The sequence below is a fragment of the Sinohyriopsis cumingii genome, chromosome 18 (genome assembly GCF_028554795.1).
Source record: "Sinohyriopsis cumingii isolate HCF-2022 chromosome 18, ASM2855479v2, whole genome shotgun sequence".
NCBI lineage: Eukaryota > Metazoa > Mollusca > Bivalvia > Unionida > Unionidae > Sinohyriopsis > Sinohyriopsis cumingii.
This window is the reverse complement of record NC_142978.1, coordinates 64,912,366-64,928,538: the sequence shown is the minus strand read 5'-3', so window position 1 is coordinate 64,928,538 and position 16,173 is coordinate 64,912,366. Positions and strand designations below refer to the sequence as shown.

General features: G+C 35.7%; 1 protein-coding gene across 4 annotated transcripts in view; it reads left to right on the top strand.

The window, feature by feature from the left end:
• Nucleotides 1-15,449, top strand: part of LOC149776809 (sialin-like) — a 76,727-nt gene extending 61,278 nt beyond the window's left edge. For 3 of the 4 annotated variants that reach the window (XM_089941511.1, XM_089941510.1, XM_089941509.1), the window contains exons 4-12: nt 1,221-1,454; nt 4,545-4,632; nt 5,980-6,075; nt 7,572-7,696; nt 8,909-9,058; nt 11,507-11,639; nt 12,595-12,745; nt 13,841-13,931; nt 14,945-15,449. In XM_089941511.1, the coding sequence (XP_089797637.1) occupies nt 1,221-1,454; nt 4,545-4,632; nt 5,980-6,075; nt 7,572-7,696; nt 8,909-9,058; nt 11,507-11,639; nt 12,595-12,745; nt 13,841-13,931; nt 14,945-15,103 (1,227 nt within the window). In that variant the 3' untranslated portion in view covers nt 15,104-15,449. The remainder of the gene's footprint in view (nt 1-1,220; nt 1,455-4,544; nt 4,633-5,979; nt 6,076-7,571; nt 7,697-8,908; nt 9,059-11,506; nt 11,640-12,594; nt 12,746-13,840; nt 13,932-14,944) is intronic. The other variant, XM_089941512.1, reaches the window with a different exon arrangement.
• The last annotated feature ends 724 nt before the right edge of the window (nt 15,450-16,173 follow it).

Genomic DNA, 16,173 nt, shown 5'->3' with positions numbered 1-16,173 from the left:
GGATCTGGTCGTGGTACAGAATACTGTACTTTTAATATTATACAGTATTCTCCAGCTTTCTGTTCTTTGCCGTTACTATAATTACTTGCACACAGCAAGCTTCAAGCCGTTTAACTGAGAATAAAGTAATAAAGTCCTTTTTTTCCTTTTCCAATACTTTTTCTAGGGGCTGAGATGGGAATAGCAGGTGAGATCACATTGTGTAGCCATTCACATCCGTGCTAGAACTGCTGTCCTGTACTCTTTCTTATGTTGGTATAGATCGGTCTTGTACTTGATTTTTCCAGTTTGTCTTCGTTTATTATTTTGATACAGATCAGTTAAAGGCTCATTGGACTACTTAAGGGGCAAGATAGTGTCTGGCAATGCATGTTTTCTCTCAGTGTGATAAACATAGAGGAAGTGTTTGCTAGTACTTAAGGTTTCATTGTATGATTGTAGTTGCTTGATTGAAAGACATTTTGAAAGCGATATTTAGCAAATAAAATATTCTAAATGGATTAAATTAAAGCGAACAAGCTTGAGAGTGAATAACTAATGGAGTGTATTGTATGGTATTTTATATTACAGCGTAACTATGGAATTCTAAGATGGGGTGAAGAAAAACAAATCAAAAACCAGTATTTATATATTTATTACAATACAATCTTCATTTATTTCAGTATAAAAGAAATAGAAAAAATCTGGATATAAATAACTTCAATCTTAAACCTTTACGCCTTTTGTTTTCGAGAGGTGACTTTCACTGAGGTGTGTACGGTAAGGTTTCAACATATTATTAAATTAGTTTCTCTGACTTGATCATGAAAAAGACTATCTGTATGATTGTCAAATATTTTGTTTGCAAATTATCTCTTCACACACACACACACACACACACACACACACACCCACACACACACACCAGTGTGTAACTTTTTAAAGGTATCGGTCTATGGAAAATTAATGCAATATAACTTATCTCAGCAGGAAGGATTTGTATGAAGGAAGATAAGTATCATTATTTGATGGCATAAAAAGGAAAGCAAGGACACATTTAAGCATAAACAGGTAATTATTTGAAACTGTATGGTGCTTTACTCAATTTATCAGTCACCTCAATAGTCTGCCATTATGTTTCCATACTTCAGTATCTATCGCCACCAATGTTATAAAATGTTATTTTACGGTGAAATATTACATAATATTCAGTAATTTAATTATTTTGTGACGAATTCCAGGGGACCGAGTTTGACTGGAGTAAAACCGACCAGACTAGTTTGTTGTCCTGCTACTACTATGGCTGTATTGTCACTCAGATTCCTGCCGGATACTTAGCAACCAGATTTGGCGGGAAACAAGTTGTAACGGCGGCTGTTCTGATTTCTTGCCTAAGCACAGTTCTAGTACCCTTATGTGCTAGAACTCATATTTATATTGTGTATGTTCTCAGAGTGATCACAGGACTTGCTGGGGTGAGTATGCATATGTACAGTGTGTATGTTTTCAGAGTGATCACAGGACTTGCTGGGGTGAGTGTGCATATTTAGACTGAATGGTCTCATAGTGATCACAGGAATTGTTGGGGTGAGTGTGCACATTTACATTGTGTATGTTCTGATAGTGATCACAAGACTTGCTGTGGTGAGTTTGAATATTTACGTTGCGTATGTTCTCAGAGTGATCACAAGACTTGATGTGGTGAGTGTGCATACGTTTAGCATTACGTCATCATTCTTCTGAAACAAATAAAGAAAACAGCTATGCTTATTTAAATAACACTGGTCAACAGTGAAATCATTACTGACTTGAAAAGGCCCTAATCTGTAGTATTTTGGTGTGCCGAACACGAATATAACCGTGAAAAATTTGTATTGGCTCTCGTTTTGAAGATATTCATATACCTCATTTTCTATGTTTCACTGTGTAAATTTCTCCAGTAGGACTGCAGCAACATCCGGAATAATGATGTAACATTGCATAATACCATCATGCTCACATCATCCACAGTTGATTGCATCATTTTCTGATGCAATGCAATACTAATGCCATGCGGCTGCTGAAGTAAGTTGACGTCAGCAGTGTACTATACATGTGTAGGCCTATTATACTAATGCCAGGCGGCTGCTGAAGCTGACGTAAGCAGTGTACTATATAAAGCCCAATCAGATAGGTTCAGCATTTAAAATATTTTAGACGTTGTGCGAGACAGTTCAAGCTACTGTTACATAAAACTTATTATTTTATCCATTTACCTACAATAAAGAACAGTAATGCCTCGAAAGTGTGTTAATACCGCGGACAATTTTTGCTATATTTGTGGGGAAGTGACATTTGCCAACCAGAAGAAAAGTATCAATTCTCAAGTGAAGAAGGCATATCATCTTTACTTCGGATGCAAGGTTGGTGACCAAGACAAGCCTTGGGCTCCGCATATATGCTGTGCTACATGTACAACACAGCTTTCACAGTGGTTGAATTGCAAAAGGTCATCAATGCCGTTTGCAGTCCCAATGGTGTGGAGAGAGCCAAGCAACCACCTAAATGACTGTTACTTCTGCTTGGTTCCTCCTCTTTCCGGCGGAATAACGAAGCGAAAGAAGTCGAGAATAGTCTACCCAAACATTCCGTCTGCATTGAGACCAGTTCCACATGGTGAGGGACTTCCTATTCCAGAACCTCCAGCAGAATATTCTCTTGATTCATCTGACGAAGACAAAGGTGAGTCGACCTGTTCTTCTCCTGGTCCATCAGCATGCAGTGATCCAGATTTTCACTGTGGTGCATCATCAACCCCACACAGAATAACACAGGAAGAACTAAATGACCTGATTCGTGATTTGGACTTATCAAAGAACAAGGCAGAATTGCTAGGATCAAGACTCCAACAATGGAATCTTCTAGAAGAAGATGTCACAATTACTGCATATCAAAAGCGCCACCAGCAATTGGAGCCTTTCTTCAGAAAGGAAAGTAATCTGATATTCTGTTCCGATATTGAGGGCCTCATGAATGCTTTAAAAATCACTCATGACCCACAAGAATGGAGACTATTTGTGGACTCTTCGAAACTGAGTCTCAAGGCTGTGCTTTTGCACAATGGAAACATTCTTCCATCTATTCCAGTAGCGTATGCTGTCCACATGAAAGAGACATACGATAACTTAAGGCAGCTACTGAATTCCATTGAGTATAACAAGTACAGCTGGCACCTCTGTGGTGATTTGAAGGTAGTTGCCCTTTTAATGGGACTGCAGCAAGGATATACAAAATACATGTGTTTCTTATGCGAGTGGGATAGCCGAGCAAGGGAAATGCACTACATGAGGAAGGAATGGACTCACAGGCAGAATGTAGCCATTGGAGAGAAGAATATCCAACACCCAGCTCTGGTTGAGGCTCAGAAAATCTTGCTACCACCCCTTCACATCAAACTAGGTTTGATGAAGAACTTCGTGAAAGCCATTGACCGGACTTTGCCAGCATTCCGATACCTGCATGAAAAATTCCCTCGACTCAGCGAAGCAAAGATTAAAGAGGGAGTTTTTGTGGGTCCTCAGATTCGAGAGCTTTTCAAAGATGACCGGTTCAACAACTTGCTGGAAGGTGACGCGAAACAAGCATGGAATCCTTTTCGCCTAGTTTCTACAAACTTCCTCGGAAATGTTAGGGCAGAAAACTATAAGGAACTAGTAGAAGACATGTTGATGAAGTATAAGAAACTTGGCTGCAATATGTCTCTAAAGATTCACTTCCTTCATTCCCATTTGGATTTCTTTCCTAGCAACTGTGGTATTGTTAGTGATGAACACGGCGAACGTTTTCATCAAGATATCGCAACAATGGAACAAAGATGCCAGGGAAAATGGTCCACTACAATGCTGGCTGACTACTGCTGGACACTCCTCAGAGATGCTCCCGAACAGCTGTACAAGAGACAGGCGAAGAAATCTAAGATGTAGTCAATGACTTGATTTTTTATAGGTAGGCTATTACAGTTGACCTTTTACTATTGGAATGCATTTCGTTATGTAAACATTAATTTCTTGCAGATTACAAAAAAACTAGAGCCAATTTTGCAATTTGACTGTCATATTCGTGTTCAGCACATAAAAATTGATAAGAATTGACTAATTTTATTTCAGTAACATGACTTTTGTAAAAATTTGTTGTCCAGTGTAATCATTAAGTTTGTGATTAACTTTTAGTTCCTTTGACATAGTGAAACTGATTTATAGAGGCAGCCATTTTTACCTTAAAGTCAAAAAGACAAAGCATATAAATATGTATTCCTAGAGTCTCCATCAGTTTTATAATGTGTGAATGTTAAGGTAGCGCAAACTGCACATTTCCAGGAAACCGAATGTTTTCATTATTCTACATATTTGAAACAGAATAGATTCATCGAACAAGTTCCAGATTTGAAGAAATGGCAAATAAAATGTATCAAATTCTGCTCAAGTGTAATCATTAAATTGGGGCAGATAGTTGGGACAATATCGTGTGATTTAAAATTGACGATTACATTTATCGTGTCTGAATACAATATAATATATACTTTACAGGGTGCCTTGATACCCTCCATTGTGACCATGATCAGTCACTGGGCACCTCCACAAGATAGAGGAAAACTTAATTCGTTTATTATGTCAGGTAACGCACACATGGACACAATTATACGATATATATATATATATATATATATATATATATATATATATATATATATATATATATATATATATATATATATACTGTAATCTGTTTGAGAAGGAAATAAAAATAATTCTGATGATTATATATTGAAAAATGCGTGAAATTTAAGATATTACAGGCTGATGCATGCACGTGGGCATGATGATGTTTAACTCCTCCTGCATTGTCTCATGAATTGAAACGAGCGGCTGTAATATGATTTAGAATAATCTATTCATTTGGAACATTATAATATGATTCGGAAGAATCTAGTCATTTGGAAAATTATAGAATGATTTAGAATAGACTAATCATTTCGAACATTATAACATGATTCGAAATAATCTAATCATTTGGAATATTCTAATATGATTTAGAATAGTCTAAACATTTAGATCATTATAATATGATTCAGAATAATCTAACCATTTGGAACATTCTATTGTGATTTGGAATAATCCATCCTTTGAAACATTCTAATGTGATTTCGAATAGTCTAATCACTTGTGACATTCTCATGTTTCTAATTAGTAAAGTCAAGATAAAAGCCTGAACAGAATATCAGAAACAAAATAACAATGCCTGGTTATTGGTGTAGGGAGTTTTATAAAGGCCAACTTTGCCTCTTCAAACACGTGTATGGCTTTACGAAAATCAACTTTAGACCAACTGTGTTTAATGAAAATTGGTTAAAAGATGAAAATGAGAGAAGGTGAAATGCATATTTTACGCAGTTTAAACTACCTTGGCATCCGAGCATTAGTGAAGTACGCTTGCACAGTACGGACAACAGAGTATATAAGATGTATTTACGGAATACTTCATATATTGACCTGCGTGAGATTAACCAACGGTTGAGTAATATCCTGAATAAACACAGACCGACTAACAGTTGTTAGATGATAGAAAGATAGTTCATAGCGATTTCTCAGTTTACTAAAAGGGTTAAAGTGTTTAGGCAACATGGAGTTCAACAACTGAGAAGAGTTGGAGCATGCTGTTTTTATGCACTGTAAAAAGAAATGCATTGTTGCAGCTTTGTTCGATATAATGTTAATTGGTAGACGTATACGAAAATTCGAAATAACAACCCTTAACTTTAGAAAATGTTATGAATTATGTAAATAGTTTCTAACAGTTTTGGTACACTCTTTCGATGACCATATTTTGTTCCACGATATATTTGGCAGCTTTTGTTATATAATTTTACAGTGCTTACATAGATTGAAATCTACATCCTTTCTTTATTTGTCTCAATTAGCTACGCAAACTTCACGTACATGCATCTTATTTCATCTCCTATAGGGTTCATAACTGGAACTTTTGTCACGCTGAGTTCATCCGGACTTCTCTGTGCATATGGTTTTGACAATGGCTGGGGCTCAATATTCTACATTCATGGTAACGTAAACGTTATGTCGATCAATTAATTGTATTTCAATATTCTTATTACACGGGTTTATATTCGTTATTCAAGATGTACATGCGAGTACCATAGATATGTTCTTGTTATTCAAGTACAACTGCAAACAATATATACTCTGATCTGACTTAAAAACTGTGCTGACGTAGCAGGGACCATGTTGTTTCTTGTATTGTTTAATCCCAACAAACTGCATAGACCCATATCTGCTGCCGCTTTGGGAATGTGTAGCTTGCGGCTTTACTCGGCTTATAAGCGAGTATATACGAGATGTGTAGTCCGGAGGGGAAAGCAACCGTATAACTATTTATCGTCAAGGCATATATGTATTATAAATCAGAGAATGTAGCGACTTCATCAAATGTCGAAGATGCCAGGAAATTTTCGTCACACACTGTCAGTAAATAGAGTGCACGTCCATAAGCAGGACATGATAAAACTATCCCTCATAAAAAAAGCTTAAATAAATGCTTAGACCAGTGTGGTAACGGCAAATGTATCAATACTCTCAGTTTTAAAAAGATGTTTAAGAAAAACGATTCGTAGAGGCAGGCAAAGATTTTATAAATAATTTCAAACCTGAATCTGATCAAACAAATAAAGTGATATGTGATGTATTACCTTCCCTAAGTGTGGCATAACTTACGTCCCTTGTAGTTATAATGACATCCTCAATTTGTTCAATATAACACTCACGTCATCGCAGTATCCATGGTATTATATTAGTAAACAGTGTTGGCTGCGGACTGAATCAAGGATAGACCCTGTTACCCTTGAAATAAAACACAGTCACCATCTATATGTATACATTCTTAAACCCTCAGAAAATATAACACTAAATCAAGGAAAGATTGGCACGGCAAAGTTGATTCTTGTACGACTTCCATCTTTGGAGTCACATCAGTCCTGTCGCTGCAGAGCTTGAAAATTCAAAACATGCTCAATTTTCAATTTCTCTAAGAACCTATACCTGAAAAATTCGGAGATATTTCATATCTAAGAATAAATTACATGATATTATTATAATGGAAAAGAATGTAGGCCCTGAATGTGTCGGTTTTACACAAACTGTCTTTGAACATTTCCACAAACGCATAATAAGAGAGCTAGGTTAAAATCGGTTTCCGCTCATTTGCTTTGTAGGCCAAAACATAATCTCGAACTCAGAACAAAAGTGTTTCTACATTAGACTTGTTTTCTTGTTCATATAATTTGAAACCACGAAATCTTGACACCCCTTTAAATAACGAGACATAAAATAGAGATAAAGTGTGACTGTTTTGTCAACCAAAAGTGGAACTCGGTTTCAATCATTTGAAGTTATTTAGTGTCACCTGTGTTTGAACAGTCAGAGAGAGAGAGAGAGAGATTCCATTAGTTATGACGGTTACTAATTTAGGAAAGATTTTGGATCTCCGAGTGATAGTGCTTTTTGGAGAGAAATTGTTTAACAAAGTAATATTTTTTTTAAAAGGTATTGGCTCACTTATTTTCCTACCTTTCTGGTGTTACCTGGTTGCCAGCACACCTGACGAACATGGGAGTATAATTGTGTCTGAGAAAATCTACATACTGCAGAACAGGAAATCGGTGCACAGGGTACAGTGCCATTAGAAAGAAAATGTTAGACATGCAAAAATGAATCTGCTGATGTTAGAACTACAATAACAACTACTACTGCTGCTACTACTAATATGAAGTACAACATAATGCATTAAAAACGCAATAAAAATAAGAGAATCCTTAATAATATTTGAAGCATAACACATTTAATTAACTCGGACTTTGTATTCCAAATTATATCAGACATTATAGTTCTCCCCTTGACCCCTCGCGGCTTGTTTCCTAATCTACTGCTGATTTGATAAAAGCACAATGCTAAAATGTTTCAAAATTATTTAGTTCTTGTAAATAATTGCAATTATGAACTAACCTTCTTTATCAGTATACCCAGACGATCACATCCGTTTCCAAAAAGAAGTAATCGGCTTTCCTAATGCTCATCACTCCATTCCATGAACTTGTCATACATCTTGGTGATCGTGATTTACCTGATTCAAATTGCCTTTATTCTCGATAAGTCCACCTATGTCTCTCCATATCCTGATACAAGCGTATAGTGAACGCTATCGAAAATATCCAATTACGTAAGCAGTCGCATAGGAACGTACTTAAAGTTATTCATACAGTATAAACCTGCTAACTCCTACATACAGAATCTTCGAACAGTATAAAACTGCTCACACCTGCATGCAAATCTTTTTTTTTTTTCTCGCTCGTTCTGAATTAAAAACGTGCTAGGGATCTAAGTAAAAAAAATAAACAAAGTAAGCGTAAATTAAATGCAAGATTTACATAAGGAAAGTCTATCCCTTCGAAGAGAAGAGGTATCACTACAGTTTTACCACTGAAAGGTTAGCTGGAAATGTAAACTACTTAAAAATTTAATTGTCATAACATTTAAGCGATGATGTGCTATGATTTAGTCAGATTTAGATTGGGGTAAACATGTGGGTGGTCTCGTCATAATTATGGATTTAAATATTACTTCAGACAGATGTTGATAATAATTTATTTTGTTTCTAATTCTTGGTAACGTTGGTAGAACACACGTACAGTCTGAATAAGCTTATTTAATGACATTTTGCCATCACATTTTCTAATTGAACCTTAAAGTTATGTAGTTACTATTATATATATATATATATATATATATATATATATATATATATGTGTGTGTGTGTGTGTGTGTGTGTGTGTGTATGTGATCTTTTCCTTAATAATTTTACGTTGACTTTGTTTTAATTAAAGGTAGAGCGAACACCTTGGAAAGAAATCTTCACATCAAAGCCTTTCTACGCTGTCCTTATAGCCCATTTCTGTTACAACTGGACGTTTTACTCTATAATCACTCTTCTTCCGACATATATGAAAGAGGTGCTAAAATTTGATGTCAAACAGGTATCTCTCATTTCTTACTGTAAACTCAGCTTTCGATTGTGTGCACGTTATAGAACTGAAAAAAGTACTTGGTACTGCTCAGATGTTGGCGTAACTTGTTCGTTGTAACCGGAGAGCTTGGCAGAAGTTTTCCGCCAATACGGGTGTTTCCATGAACACACATAAATCTGAAGTCGAATACATCAGTACTAAACGTTAAAGCTAAAACTTGAACACCGTACAATTGAGGAAAGGTGCCACATTGTCTCAGTGATAGTGTACTAAACTTGTACTCAGTGGCTTGCATTTCAATCCATCTCAGCGTATTTAGGTCACCATGGTGCGTCTCTTGCAAAAATCAGTTTACACATATTCCTCCCAGGGTCCAAATACAGTAGCTTGTGGGTTCCAATTCAACCCAGGGAAGCCCCGTTCGTTTGGCTAATGTCAAATATTGCAATTATGTTAAAGTCCAATATAGCAGTTTGTTGGTTTCCGTCCCCTGCACAGTCCTGGGCCGTCGTATTCTTTCTCTGGGTCGGGTAGGTTACGGCCATTTCCCCTCAGGTCCAAATACAGAAGCTTGCGAGTTTCCATACTTCCCAGATCAGCCCGGGTAGGACATCATGGTGTATCTCACTTTTAATGCAGGACCTCTGTTTCCTGCAGATCACCTGCTTATGAAAATCTCAGTGAGATGGCGAATCCTGGAGGAGGAAAATAGGAACGACCTTGCTTTTATATTGCCTCTTAAACGTGTCATAATGCTTCACATCAACTTCTAATAGCATATAGCGTTGCATGGAAGCAAAATATTACTGACAGCTGTTTTTTAGTTAGTCGTAGTTATGAAGTTTTCTTGTTTGATGTCCAATTCTAGAAATTTTATTTAAAAATCAGCGATTGAAATTTGCACTTTTTCCGCTTAAGTCTGCTGTTATGGTCTAATGTTAACCTTGACTTAGCCAAGTAATTTCCAGTCGCAAGTTGTCATGCAGAAAACCTGCTAATCGACTGATGAATACATGTACACGAGTCAACGTTTTACATGCTTATGTCCATTAAAAATTCGCTTTTCTAGGCTCAGCTGACGTATCGTGCATGTGCACTGGACGCCTGCTGTGTTATGGCCTCTGAATATATCCTGTCGAATAGCGACTGAAATTACTTTTTATAAAAAGGATGCTTAATTCACCAGTCAATCAATTAAACTATCAGTCATGTCGAGTTGCTCTATGAATATGTGTTTGTAATATTTTCAGTCTATTTGAGGTGTCTTCAGTCCGTATGCCTTTATAATTGTGTTAAGTAAGGAGTGTATTATTTGTACATAAAGTATATTTTCAGTGTGTTTGATGTCTCTTTATTATGTATGCCTTTATAATTGTGTTAAGTAAAGAGTGTATTATTTGTACATAAAGTACAACGTACCATTATAAATATGCAATGGGTGGTGTCCCTCAGAAGGTACAAAGTCTTATAAAAGTTAGCTTTTGCTGTGTAAAACTGAGCTTAAAGGTCATCCGATGAGTTGTTCTGGGCGATATGTTAATTTATGATAGCATAATTGGCACGATAGACAAGTTCAGTGCAGAAATAAATAGCTGCAGACAGAATTTCAAGCCATTATGTAAAATCCTTTACTGTAACAGAATCGGGAGATGAGTGTGGTTAGGCTGTTGCGTGCTATGGGGTTGGGTGGTACATGGTTAGAGGTCAGGATTATGGTATGTACACTCACCATGAACAACCTATGTTGCGACGTCTAGGCTGATGCTGTCAGAAATCGACTTATCGTCTTCGCAGGACGAGACCTTAGTTATGAGCTATTCTCATGTCGCAGCCTCGGAAGTGATCAGTGCATCGTAAGTGAAAGCATTTAACTTCTTTTTTGTTGTTGCCGTTATTGGCATTTTAACACAGTATTGGCTGTATCATGCCGGGAAAAAACGGACCCTAAGAGCCTTTTCCAAGCTTCACAGTGGTCCTGCGAGGGTATCGAACTGATGAATACTGTATTACGCTCAACCAGCTGATTTGCCTTGTCTCTCCCGACACATTTCAAACCAATACATGATATACGCTCCTTAACATATAAGTACCACACAATTATCAAAATCTGAAATCGTTATATTAAGATGTATATATTGTGAACTAGAGCCTCTAATATGCCCTTGTCGATGGTGTATAATTCTGTAAAGAAGTGTCTGGATGCATGTTCAAGTGGATATCAAACTTTTTTTGAGAGATTAAAGGCTGATACGTCAAGTATATTTCTAACATGACAAATATCTTTTTTATCTTTACCCACTATGTTGCAGTTTTTTATATAAGAATATTATTCTTTAAAAAATAAAAAATTAGCAAAGGTAATGCATCAGTGATACCGCTGTAATTTACGTGAATCAGAAGATATCGATTTGAAATAAAATACGATAGTCTCTATAATTTCAATACTTTTATCTTCAGAATGGTGCTTTTTCATCACTGCCATTTATATCAATGGCTTTGTCTTTCAACACTGCAGGGCACCTGGCAGACTACATGGTTTCCAAGAAATGTTTTGGCATAACAGCTGTGCGACGTATACTGCAAACCGTTTGTAAGTCATGTAGCATGTACAAATCGACTTTTAAATGATGTTTCGTAAACATAATTGAAATTAAAAACGAAACAAAATAGTAAACTCTGACCATCTTTCTGCCTGTACCGGATTTGATTGAGAGTGATATATTTTTGATTCAACCAAAATATCTGCCATTATGTATTTCGGAGAAAATCATTGGATTCTTGAGTGGCTGGTAATATATAATTGTATCAGGTTAGGATGTTCGAATGTCCATTGCCACAAACAGATAAGAATTAATTTATTTAACAAGTTTCAAAGTTTATTTTTATGTTTTGGATTTTGGTGTCTGCACATGCATAGTGTATAATTATTATACGAACAGTGTTTTGAAATGACCGTCAAATATACATAGTGAATACATTTTTACTACATCTTCACAAGCTAATTATTGCACCTACCCATCGTCACACTCATTTAAATCTCTCGACATAAACCCTTAATGTATGAAACATATCTCTCCTTGACTCCTTGGTCTTATATTGCTAATTTCTACAGGAAAATAATTTCGTTAAAAAGCCCAAAACAAAAGACATCAATAAAGTCTATCAGGAATTGATTCTGTGCGGTGTACTTTTTAATTTAAAGCTGTACTTTTATTCTTGCCATTGATGTAATTCTCGCTGTTTTTGTTGAAAGGTTTTCCGATACTTTCTATACACTTTGCGCTCTACCGTAACATATAATCTACTATTACAATTTTGGGTTACTTTCTGATTTTGTTCAGAAAGAAGTTGACTAACTGTACTTCGCAAATTGTCTAATGCGCAAAAGAAAAGTTGAGTTTGGTAAGAATAAAATATACAAACTTTGCCGCTGAATATATTTATTAGTTCATTTAACTCTATTTCCATTTCAACATTTTTGCAAGAGTGGTGCGCTTGCATAGATGATAGTTGCAAATTTTTAACGTTTACCTTTTTAATTTCAGCATTTTTAGGCTCAGGGACTTGTTTTGTTATTATAGGATTTATATCCTGTGATACACGTCTTTTTGCTGTTGCTTTGCTATCTCTATGTACAATATTTGAGGGTCTTTCTTTGGGAGGTTTTGGAGTGAACCATATGGATTTTTCTGGAGTGTAAGTTCTTCTTTTTATGCATGTCTTTTAATTAACTGCACAAAGAAAAATGAAAAGGAAGCACAAAAAACAGTATAAATATTCTCCAGAATTTCAAAGCTCATTGTGGCATAAGGGCGAGGGCTTACTGGACGTTTACAAACATTAGATGGGACTAATGCAAAACATTATACTTATTGTCTTTATTCTTTATCTGCGTTGTTAAATATTGTTCACCAAATTAATTTTCACCATCTCTGAGACGACGTACAAGTTAGGAGCCCTTGCAATAAGTCAGATATCATTTGAGGTCGAAATGCCTTGCGATGAACTAGGTGTTTATTCAAAAGCATTAGATAAATTACAATACGTACACATGCCACGAATGGATCTTAAATGAGTGCTTGTCCATCTTTGCCAAATAATATTGCACATTATTGCCTTATTTCAGTGTTTTATATGCTAAATAGCCGTATAAACATACCCTGTTTAAGTTCGAATGATCTGGGGCGTTAGCAACTCCTAACTGCATAAATTAAGTTTGCTTGTAATGGTGGTTTATTTGCTGATTTACATGTTAGTGCCTTTAATATTTCTATATGCAGATTAGAGGCTCCAGTGTTTGCATATATATATATATATATATATATATATATATATATATATATATATATATATATATATTCAGGTTGGTTTCATTTACTATTCCTAGTAGAACAGACCCATTCCAGCTAGCTGAGACTGAGAGATAAATATAACAGTTGTATTATTGTTGTGCCACATCTTGCATTTAATTGAAAATACTTGCTTGCACTTGGAAATTCTCGTCCTTGGGTTGCTTGCTAATTTATTTGTTTGAACCAACTACAGTCGAGGTTAAAACTAGGAGTACATTGGGTTGTTTGCTAATTTATTAGCATAAACCAACCACAATCGAGGTTAAAACTACGAGTATCTTTGTTCAGAATAGACATAATACTAGATTATTAACGAAACTCAATTATTTGACCCTACTGAATAGATGCGTGATGTTTAGTAATAGTCGCCACAGATCATAAACAATTACTAGGTCTCTGATATGTAGATAATTACCTTAGCTACGTGTGCTTTTTTCAGGTTTACAGGAACAGTCTTTGGAATATGTAACTCAGTTGCCAACACAACAGGCATGATAGCCCCAATGGTAGCTGGCATGATGACAAAAAATGTGAGTCCAGCTTTCCTAATTTATGTGTGTACAAGGGGAATGAACTGTTACAGTTGATGGTGATATTACATATTTTGAACTCACAGTGTCATTTTTTGTTGTCATTTATGGTCCTTGCCTATACATCAACCTGACTGTTGTACTTATATTCATAGATAGATGGCAAATTACAAATGGAAATACCTTATATGGTCCTGACATAGTAGAAATCAACGTCCACTTTAAAAAATAAATTTCCTTAAGGTCAAAGCAATTTTGGAATCTAAGGAAATGAAAATTATTTCTTGTGACAAGTAAAACCTGTAGATGATGCGTTGTCATATGCATTGAGTTACAGTTTATATTTAGAGTGTTATATATTCGTTTATGTGGCTTATACGATTTTAACTTTTGGTCGCAAAGATTTACTTAAAACAAATTGTTTCATTTAATATTAGGATTCATGCGAGCAAACATCTTCTTACAACATCTGTTCAAGTCTAACATATTCCTAAATTGTACACATTGTTAAACACAGAAAGATGTAATTTTTCGTGGAGATTTTGACAATATTAGCTTGACCAATATTCTTGGAAAATGGCGGTTTATTCACGATAAAAATATTTTTGTCGTGAAACAAAACAGTATTTCGCGAACTTGTTAAAGCTCTTTCGAGAAATCTTTTCGTCGTGAAAAAAACAATATGTGAATGACACATACTGCCATTGATAATCGCAGACTAAAACTAACACCAAAAAATGTTGAGCTCAAGATATTGCCTGCCTCCTACTGTATTAATCTACGAGAAAAGGATTCATTTACACCGGAAATGCCACTGCTCTGTTAATTGTTTAAAGTTCAGTTACACGCTTATCGTGTGCAGGCGTCTGAATTAAATTCCTGAATTTCATATGAATCAGACTCGGTTGATATTTATAGCTTTAAAAATAATTTGATGACAACGCACAAATGAAAAAGCAAACCTCACTTTGTATTTAACGTACATCTCATGACAGTTTTTAAATAATTTACAGGGTACACAAGATGAATGGAGAAACTTCTTCTACTTGACAGCTGGTCTAAACATATCCGGGGCAGTTGTGTTCGCAACGTCCGCTCGTGCAACACCAGAGAGGTGGGCAGATGTAGAGATCACTGTAAAGGCAGCTGACCAGTGCGAAGCATTGACATAATTGTAAAATTACGTAAATACAGGAGGTGCTGATTGAATCTGACAAAATATCAACTCATTTTCTTTTATCCTAAATTGCAGTGATTCTTAACATAACCTTTTCTGAGATCTCCTCAGTGCTCTCAACATTTAAGAGTGATACGGACATTCGTGAAATGAGTGTACAATGGTACGTCGCTTTTAAACGACACTTATAGGAGCGATAGGAACACCGTTCGGCTATTTCCGTCAGGTCGAGAAATACCCTCAGAATCGGTTGCAGGAATAAACATCAGTTTCATCGGTTTGTGATTTTTTTGTCGGAGTGCATATATAAGATACGACATAAAAGACCGACAATATTCTGATTGTGACTTTGTCTCCATTTGGATGCTAGATTGTGACAATGGAACAAAAGTAGTTCATAATATAATTCTCAGTGGCGGTTAATTACATCCGAGGTTTCTTTTTGACTAGTTAGAAAAAATAAATAAGATATTCTTCAGGTTTGGTTTACTGAAAGAAATAAGTGATTCTGGTACAGCATCATTGCAGCGGACAGGTTCCAAAAATCAAGGAATTGCGTCATGCAGCTTGCGAATATCAATACTGTGAAAAGGGCATACATTAGCGTGCAATTCATAATGTTTCTAACATTTCTAGTCAGTTCCACTATTTTTCGTTTCAGCAAACAGTATAATTAGCTAAATGTTTTGTTGTAATACATCTTGTTCACTTAACTGCATTAGAGTATGATAGTCATGATTAAAATATCTCCCCCACCCCCCAAAACTAACTAGCAATTACTAATGTCATGCTTCAGAAGCCGTGCCTTGGTTCCACAAATGAATGACACTGAGCAAGAAAATTAAAAACATGCAAACTCCCCCCCACAAAAAAAAAGAAGAAAAGAAGAGAAAGAATAAAGAGAGCATGGAAGATAGCGTGTTTATTAATAACTGAAAAATAATTTTGATAGGTGAATATTACTAAGAGTTAATTTCATGTGTACTTTAAATAAAAGGTGTGAAATCTTACAATATCTCCTTTCCTAATTATCCGAGGTTTATTTTTTTACTGTTTCGATTATGT